The sequence below is a fragment of the Brachyhypopomus gauderio genome, chromosome 12 (assembly GCF_052324685.1).
Source record: "Brachyhypopomus gauderio isolate BG-103 chromosome 12, BGAUD_0.2, whole genome shotgun sequence".
NCBI classification, from domain to species: Eukaryota; Metazoa; Chordata; class Actinopteri; order Gymnotiformes; family Hypopomidae; genus Brachyhypopomus; species Brachyhypopomus gauderio.
Genome location: NC_135222.1, coordinates 23,774,049 through 23,784,048, shown reverse-complemented (window position 1 = coordinate 23,784,048; position 10,000 = coordinate 23,774,049). Strand labels below are relative to the sequence as shown.

General features: G+C 46.1%; 1 protein-coding gene across 1 annotated transcript in view; it reads right to left on the bottom strand.

The window, feature by feature from the left end:
• The window catches only part of lmo1 (LIM domain only 1), a 28,208-nt gene extending 19,661 nt beyond the window's left edge, over positions 1-8,547 (bottom strand). Inside the window, exon 1 of the mRNA XM_077023972.1 lies at positions 7,706-8,547. Coding sequence (XP_076880087.1) covers positions 7,706-7,727 — 22 coding nt within the window. The 5' untranslated portion in view covers positions 7,728-8,547. The remainder of the gene's footprint in view (positions 1-7,705) is intronic.
• Positions 8,548-10,000: the final 1,453 nt, after the last annotated feature.

The following is a 10,000-nucleotide window of genomic DNA, read 5'->3' as shown; positions in this document are numbered from 1 at the left end:
GCCCTGCATCTGCCTGGGAAGTGGACAAGACTCCAGCATGGAGCACTGCCCCTTTTAACATGGAGTAATGCAAATTCACCACAGGGGGCGCCGGCTGGGTGAGAGACGCTGCAGACACCAGGCTTCTCATGGGGAAGTGCAGAAGAAGAGCACAAACTGGCACTCTGCTGGTCTTAAAATAGCTGAAATACTGTAAACAGTGGAAAGTAATCTAATGAAAAATAAGTAGAACACAGCAGAAACTGCACCGTTTTGGGGTTTTATGTGACGTGTGTTCTCAGACCATCCTCAAATTTAGAAGCACACCCAAGTCTGTGATGCAATTATCTCTCTCTCTCTCTGTGTGTGTGTGTTTGTTTCATGACTGTCTCAATGCGGGGATCTTCGGACACTCGATTCTCAACTTGGAATCTGCACAAACACAGAGTTACATCTACTCTTGGATCGGTAGACTCTGTGTGTACACACTTGTGAAGGTGTGTGCACGCGTGTGTGTGTGTGTGTGTGTGTGTGTGTGTGACTATCCCTCTCCACAGCAGTGAGCAGATATCCACGAGTGAATGGACACCATCAGAGGTTATTGATGTAGCAGGAGAACTCAAGAGTTAAATGGAATGGCCACTCCATTATCGGCTCCAGCAGTCCACGGGAGACCGTCACGTTTTAAGTGTGACAAGACAAGGGCTGAGGCGGTGGGTGGGGGCGAGGGTGGGGGCGAGGGTGGAGGGAGGGGTGCTGTGGCCTGTGCACAGCCTCCAATTTCAATTAAAGTGGAGCAAAGTAGCCAGCCTGCATGGATGGAAGCTGCCACTCACCATGGGGTCATCGCACGCTCGCTCGCTCGCACGCACGCACGAGAACCGCTTCACCTCCGAGGAACACAAACCTGCAATCCCCACAGTTAATGACTCGCCCAACATTTGACTTATCAAAGGTCGAACAATGATAGATCCCCCAGCTGGCATCTGCGTCAAGGTTTGCTTTGTGGTCTGTTTTGTTCGTATGTGCATGTGTGGGGTTTTTGTTTTGGGTTTTTTTTTTTTACAGACATGTTACGAGTTTGTTTTCCAAAATGCAACAGAAATAGATTTTAATATCCTTGTAATATTTGCATGGAACAAGTTTCCACTGGTCATATTGGATTTTTTTCCCCCTTTGCCTGTTTTTCCAGCAAAGACGTTGGTTGTATGAAGTTTGTTATTATAGGTTTATTGCATACATTTTCCAAGCTTATTGAGGTGGGAAGAGTTTTCATTATGTTCTCCAATAGAGGAGAAAAATATTCTTATTTGGCTTTAAGTGGGATAAATGTTGCCTACGTAAACTTTGCCCATATTAGTTTTCAAAGTATTGATCAGATGTGCTTTACAGTGTCCCAAAGATAGAGAAGCAATATCACCAGCAATAACAGCTGATTCTGTTCTAATGCAAAGCAAACACAAGAAAACACATGGCTGCAACAACACTAGGAGTAAAGATCGCTTGCGCGCACACACACACACACACACACACACCCCAACACACATACAGACCACGCACAGACCAACATACTCGCTAACATACAAACACACACACACACACACACACACACACACACACACACGTAGACAAACACTCACAGACCAACAAACGCACACACAAACACACACACACGCACACACAAACGCACACACACACGCACACACAAACACACACAAACACACACAAACACACTCCCACACAGACCGACATACACACACACTTTTACTATTTTATAAAATTCCCCACAAGACAACATCTTTACTCAGGTATTTCTGCAAAGTCACAGAATCCGAATGCTACAATCTTCAGAAACATGAAAGCAACTTTAAAATGTTGGACTAGTTTCTTCCTTCCTGGAATGGTAAATTGAAATCACATCTTGGTCAGGGAAGCGTCACCTGCTACACAATTCAGTCACACATTAATCCTTTTACCAGCTCACGTGGGCATCACCACAACTTCTGCATTAACTCTCCACCAGTGCCAACGTGTTCAGAAACACACACCTTTAAACGTATAACCAAGCGAGGCCTACTCACAGCCCTCAACGGAGCACGTCAGATGTCCTTGGACAGTAAGCAGACAGATCTGTATCTGGGAGTGTTTCAGTGGGGATCAAACAGGAGCTCCCACATAACGGAGCTAATGGCAAACTGGGCTGGTACATGACAGGCCATCCCATGTGCGCACACACAAACACACACACACACACACACACACAACACTGACACCACGCCACCCTGTGTCTCCACATTCATGATTCAGAACAGCAATCACTCGCTCAAAAACATCCTCAAAGCAACAACGCTTTCCTCTTGGGCATCGAAACACAAAGATGTGCTCCATCTTTCACAGCAGACGTGGAGCTGTGTGGTGAACGGCTGGAGGATTCACGCCACGTGGACGGGCCTCTGCCACCTGGCCTCCTCTGCCTGGCACAACACTAACGAACAGCCAGGATACCTTGAGCTACACTTACAAACATCATTAGAACCGAATGCAGGTATCATTAAGAAGGCTTTCATCGAGTTACATAACGTGATAAGGCCAGTGGGAAGAGTTTGTAAAAGTCTCTCAGGGACACAGTGGGTTGGTGTCAGGGACACACAGTCACGCCATCCATAGAATTTGACTCGTCTCGTTTGCATGAGCAGTGGCGTGAAGGAAGACCGCGGTAAACGCTCACTGGAGACATGCAGACAAGGCAGAGTGAGACACTGCAGCAGCACAGAGAGGAGAGAAGAGCGTGAGCAGAGAGGAGCATGAGCGGAGTGTGAGCAGAGAGGAGAGTGAGCAGAGAGGAGAGGGAGCAGAGAGGAGAGGAGTGGAGATGAGAGGAGCGTGAGCATAGAGGACCGTGAGCAGAGAGGAGAGGGGAATGTGAGCAGAGAGGAGCAGAGAGGAGCATGAGCAGAGAGGAGCATGAGCGGAGTGTGAGCAGAGAGAGGAGAGGGGAAGTCCAAAATAAAAACACAAATAAGTTCGGAAATGGAAGAGTGATGAAATGGAGCCAAGTGTAACGACAGGACCAGTGTGACAAACACACACACACACACACACACACACACACACACACACACACACAAGCCCATACATGCGCCCACACACATACATGAGCGCCGGAGCAGAAGCGTCAGGTCAACCTTGCAGTGAGGAGCAGCACTAGCTCCTACAACAAGGCGACTCGTGGGAATAACATACAATCTAAAGACTAAAGAGAAAGTAAATTAAAAACCACCTACTGTAAAATCATCAATATGTAGCTGCACACACTCCTCCAGAGAAACACACGTACCATTACTGGTAGCAGGTCCACTGGGAGGAGTCCTCACACCCGCCTTCTCTGTTCTTATAACAGCCCGACGTCCAACAGATTTCAAAAGCAAAAAATGTCCAACTGATTTCAACTGCAGGCACTTTACGGTTTTGAGAGGTTAGTGAGAGCCGCAGTTACAGAACCTCCTCGTTTCCCTTACACACGTGGCAGGAACGCGGCCTTGTTCTCACGTGGCAGGAACGCGGCCTTGTTCTCACGTGGCAGGAACGCGGCCTTGTTCTCACGTGGCAGGAACGCGGCCTTGTTCTCACGTGGCAGGAACATGCCTTTTCCTTTATTCATTTTGCTGCCCCCCCCATGACACCTGTCTGCCTCCTTTTCAGTATCTGAAGGTGAAAGATAAAATTCCCGTGACGCATTTTAAAAGCTAGCTTTAAAGTGACCATTCGTCTCTCTAGCAGTGTAGCTTAGGACTACGTGTCTGGTGTTCTGTGTTTCCAGCGCATCAGTGATGGCATGTTTATCCATGCAGCTAGGAGAATCCCTCACCTACTTGAACTTGGCAAAGAGGTCAGAGGTCAGCAGTGTCTGGGTGGTGTGTGACAGGTAAGCAGCCATTAGGTTCATAATCATGAGGTGAAGGTGAAGCATATGGAAGTGAGACAGATGTGTGCCAACTCCGCTCGTGTGCAGAAGAGCGGTGGGGAACGTCGGGGGAGCACGAGTGTTGCGCACTGCTCCTGAACTCTGGATGTAATAACAAAACCTTCTCATAGACGTCTCAGAGGGCTTGTGACAGAGTTGCTGCGGAGTTCTGACACGAGCAGACATTTGCATCAGAGCCAGGAGCACGCACGGGCTACGAACATGTCCCGCGCCATGGCTAGCTCTCCCCGTCTCACCCTCTCCCTGTCTCACCCTCTCCCCGTCTCTTCTCAGGCCTCCTCCGAGCTGCTCTGGAATTATGGGAAGGATGTACATCTGCAGTTGCTGATGTGAGACAGCGTGAGTTCGATAGCGATCTGGTGCCTTGGGACAGTGGCAGAATCAGGTTTGGTGAACTGTATGTTTGGTATATCGTAGAAGATCTGACAGAATCTCCCTCTCTGTCTCACACACACACACACACACACACACACACACACAAACACAAACAGCCAGCACCACTGACATGTTCCTTCACTCCATGAGTGTTCATGAACATGTACCGTCACGTTTTGTTGAATGTAAATATTTTAATACTATGACCATGCACACATGTGCTGTATTTGAATGTAAGTTTAATCAGGATAAACTACTGTTTATTTAAATACAGTTTTCCAGTCACATTATCAAAGAAAAGTTTTGATCTCCATCAAAAGAAGAGCTTTTATATGATTTTTTTCAGGGTGATAAGTTAGAAAACACAAGTGTCCTGAATTCACACACACTGCTTTTAAAGACTGTGGGCGGCAAAAACATTGATGCCATTTCAATATTTGAAATTGGCAAGTTTCATTTAGAGGACGACCAAGCCAATAATCTTAGAAAACAGCAAATACAAGAGAGAAAATTACATTGTAGGCAAAGAAAAAAACGAAAAGACTTGAGGAATGTATGAAAGTAATCTCCAAGTGGAAATTAGAAATCAACTCACAGAAAGGGGAATAACAGAAAAGAAATATTACTGTCCACTTCCTAAATCAATATAACATTGCTACAAGTCAGAATTACCATGGTAACTCAAGTAAAGAATGAAGCAATTCTTAATATAAAATAAAAAAAAAGTCAGAGCCTGAAGCCGTAGGTTTTATTAGCGGTGCAGTCTCGTCACAGGCCCCTGTGTTCACGTGAAACGCTGGTCTTCAATCACACGCTTTGTGGATGGCCAATTCTCATTGGGCAGACAGCATGTGGGGGTCATAAATTAAATGGGGAAAAAAGGTGATCAGGAATTGATCATCAGTGTGAATAGCAGGAGCTCGAGTGCTGGGGCTTCTCCGGGAGTCCAGTGGCAGGAGCGATCAGCGCTGGACATTCCCACAATGAGACCGGATTATTTCTGCTTCTGGAGGACACTTAATACCTTAAAGGAAAATGGCTGAATTGCTGTTTCTCCCACCCAAGTATTAAAAAGGCAATTGGCCATTTTTTGGGTCACTAATGGAGAAATGGTTAAACTGCATATCATTATCCATTTTCTTATGGATAAGCGTACCAAGTCACGCTTTAAATCTCCAGTACGAGTAGCTGGTCCTTCCTGATCCCAGTACCATTTCACACGGTGCTGACCACTGTTGGTCAATTACATTAGTCAATAATAATACTTGAGAATTAAAACAGAACTACAGAAACCCACCACGGGTTCATCGTCGGGTAAGCGGGCGAGTGGAAGCACACGCGGGTCGTGTAAATCTGACACCCACAGCCCCGGAACTGCGAACAGCCACGTACAGCCATCCCCACCTGCACAGCCTTGTGGGTCGGACGATACCCCTGCACACACAGGCATGAGCGACCCGACACAGACACACCCCCCCCCCCCCCCCCCCCACATGCGGGACACAACTTCTCCTGCAGTAGCAGTGTTGCAAGTTTAACTAATATATTTTAGGTCAGAAAAGCTACACAGGCAGAGTGCATGATGAAGACAGCAGGTTTATATCCTACTTTCCTGGAATTACACTTTGGGGAGAAAAAAAAACATGAGAATTTTTCTCTGAGGCAAAAATCACTGAAAGATCTGTCCCATGAGGCATATGTGCAGGTAGGCGGTTGGGCTTCTGAACATGTTACAGCACATTACAAATTCACTGACTTGTTTGAGAGAGAAAATCTAAATCTGAAATCTGACCTCCCAACACACTGAATCAATTGTGTGCAAGTGTCCCAATCTGGTTTGTGATTCATAATGTTATTTGTATGAGTGAATATGGGTGTCGTAGGGCTTACGTAGATGGTTAGATTACTTCATGTTGACATTCATTGTTTATCTCTGACTCACACACACACAAAGTTATAACGCTGGATTAAAACGATCGTGGTCAGTCTGGCCAGGAGTGAGTGGTCTTTCTGCTGCAGGTGAGAAAGGCACTAGAAGACTGTGTGTGTGTGTGTGTGTGTGTGTGTGTGTGTGTGTGTGTGTGACCTCCACGCTGCCCCCCCAGACGGCAGCCAAAATGCCAGTCGGTAGGGCCCAGCAACTAAAGGGTGAAGCTTTTAGGCAATGAGCAGGTGATCTGAGCTTGTCTGCAAGTCCTAATGCTTCTAAAAGCCACTCTCCAAGCTTCTGTAATTGGGCATCAGTAGTTAATGTAGTATTGACTGCATTACATGGTCCTGCGCATCCTCTCTCGCTAATGCCATTTGCATCACCTTGTACATGCCCCATATTGCTTAGCCAATAGCTGTTAAAAGCAATCCAAATCATGAATCATATAGGGAACTTTTAGCAAGACGGACATCCAAAGAGACAATTTACGGTTGAGTTAATCTGGGTACATTAGCACAACATGTATTCACAGAGACAGACCAATTTATGCTTCTGCGTCTGTCCCTTTATTGGTTTTTAGATGGGTTAGTGAAAGGATGCTTAGTTCAAAGAGATATGAAATATCCATTTTCAAACATAAATAATGAGTCTGAAATGAAAGCCATTACTCTGAGGGGAAAAGGGCCTCTAGCTACAATGTGGGTGATGACAATATTCCATGAAAGATGGCGAGAATGGCCCGTTTTAGGTCAGGGGGATTTTTATAGCAGATTTTGCACTATATTAAGGAAACACCCGAACAATGGTTTGTGTGTGGAGGGTTTTAGTTTGTTTTAAATCAGCCCAAGAAACAAAGTTGTTAGAAGTGGGCTACCTTACGAGTTACACGTGACTTCGGATTCTGTCATTTTAGAGACACTGTTCCTGCGCTGCAGATGAGAATTACACGGAGACAAGAATGTATTAAAATTAAAATCTGAAGGGATCCGACCGTTTGAACTGAGTTAGTGAAGTTATCCCCGTCAAACAGTTTTATGTGCATCACACACGCACAGACGACTTGAACCTGCAGCTGAGCCCACCGGAGCCTCGTCGGAAGACGGTCCGGTAAGTTCGGGGACTTGGCCGTGATGGTGGAGAACATTTGGGAGAGTAAAACAAGACGCGCCGTCTCTCCGAGTGTGTGTTCCCCTACGGGGACCGGTCTGGTTCGGAGCGACGAACAGAATCTCTCCACATGCACCCAAAGTGCCGTTAAAGTGGGCTACGCGCCCCGTCCAACAGCTCACTAATGGTACATGTGTCGGAACAAACGGACTGGGTCACGTAAACGCTAGTCGAGGAAAAAACGGAATATTCCTGCAGCGGTGGTTCCGAGTAAAACCGAGACGAACGCACGAACCCACTCGGTAAGATCCACGACCCGAGCTACTCACCCTCTTCCTTGTCCAACACCATCGTCCTGAGGAACGGGGAGTCCGGCTCCAGGCGGTCCGTTCTGGGCTCCAGGCGGTCCGTTCTGGGCTCCAGGCGGTCCGTTCTCGGCTCCAGCGGGCTTCTCTCGTCGGCGGTCGTGTCTCGGAAATTGCTTTGCAATAACAATGAAAACGTCCGTGTGGTGCGAGCTTTAATTGGGTCGTCTAATGTTCGGTGCCGTTCAGTGACGGAGACCCATGCAGACGGACACAAGAACACCGCCTGCTATTCTAGTAATTTCTTACAGATTATAGCGATCCCCCGCTTCGGTTCCGTCACGCGAGTAAACATCCACGGGCTAAACTGCGAGCGCAGTTAAGATCTCTAAACAGAACCGAGCCGCCACGGTACATCCCATGCGAATATGACTGAAGAGACGGCAACGACTAACTTAAATCGCCGCTATTCTAGAGCCCAGTTGGTGTCGTGGAGCTGTTCGTGGTGTAAACGTGTTCCTCCTCGCCTTCATTTGCTGCGAACATGTAACTACGTTCGAGAAGATCCGGTTCTGGACCCGACAACTGCTAAAAGCGCGCTCGCGCTGCCTTTCTCTCCCAATTTATGTGCTCCGCTCGCGCCTGCTGCTGAATAAACGCGCGCGGTTCCCAGAGACCCTCGGATTCCCCTGTTAATTAAATCAATTCATTATGCTCAGATCTGATTAGCAGCCCTTCCCCCCTCTTTGAATCAATTATTCAATACACAAACATAATTGCTTGTGCCAGAGGTGTCTAAGTATTAGCTTATTTAACTCCAAGGACACTAATTACCCCTAGGGCAAGGGAACTTTTCTCATTAATTCTGACAAAACACAAAAGCACAGCTAAGGGAAAGTGTGCGTGCGTGTGTGTCCCGGTGTGTGAGAGTGCGCCTGAGTGTGTTGAGTGTTTATGTGGTGGTGCGCACAGGGGGAGTGTGTGTGTGTGTGTGTGTGTGTGTGTGTGTGTGTGTGTGTGTGTGTGTGTGTGTGTGTGTGTGTGTGTGTGCGTGCGTGTGTTGTGTGTGTGTGTGCGACTGAAAGAGAGAAAATAAAGATTCCTTCACTTAAAAGGACTATCCGGTGCTTTTAAAGCATTTGTCTTATTGATATTTCAGTGTATTTAATTCAATATTAGAACATTCTATCATATTTAATTGTCCATGTAAAACCCATACCAAATTTGTGTTGTGATGACTAACCAGACCCACTTTTCATACCCAGATAAACAGTCATTTCAGTAGCGGCGGCACCACAGATGGGCAGTTTTGATTGGAGGGGAGATAGCAGACCGCGTTTAGGCTCTGCTAATATAATTGTTAGCTGTTAGTCGTATGATGAAAGTGCTGCTTCATGGTGGGTCCTTAAATAACAGTGCTTTGCTTGCCCTGGAAAGACTTTTAACCAATTAAGGGAGAGATCCAACCAAGATTAAGCATTAGAAGAGACGCAGATGTTTCTGATGGGTTCTGTTTGACAGCAGGAGGCGGTCTGCTTTAGTCTCTCTTATTTACTATGTATGATCTTAATTGCTGCTAATAAGAAAATATCGCTCAATTTTTATAGACATTGTTATTTAGAATGTTGCTACTTATAATGTGCTTTTCAGGTACAAAATATTTTAGTAATCTTGGTATCATTGTTTGGGTGCAGTTTTATGAATTTAATCTTTAAATGTATTTTAGAATTTTGCAGAATTTCTATCCATTTTACATTATATTATAAAATGTACCAAAATGTTTTCCAGTCACCTGTAATTACATCTAAACTGTAGGGGTCTGTGGTTGTCCAAGCGCAGAGGGATATTCCACACACCCTTAAATCAATCGCGTGATCCTTCGCTGTCTGCCCGACATGTCTGACTCTTCATTTCTGGTGTCTGATAGATTGATGGCTTTTGACCGAGAATGTATGTTTGCTGACCTCTAGCTGAAGTGAATGACACACAATTAATTCAATCGCGCACAGCTGGACAGAATACGGCTCCACGCCATCAAAGCTGTTCTCTGCATGCCTCTCACAAGTTTACAAAGTGGAGGTAAAGCAGAATATCCTCACCAAAACCAGAAATGATTTGTGTGAATCTGGCCCCTTCTATCAGACTGAGAGGGAAATGTTGGAGAAACAATGTTGTCAAGGAGGTTGTGTGTGTTTTAATATTCTACCCTGTGTTTATTTGCAGCCCGTGATCCCTGGCAAACCTGTCCACTATGGTCCACACAGCCGTAGTCATTTATAACTGACAGTTCCTGTGCAATTCTGAACATCGTCAGATCTC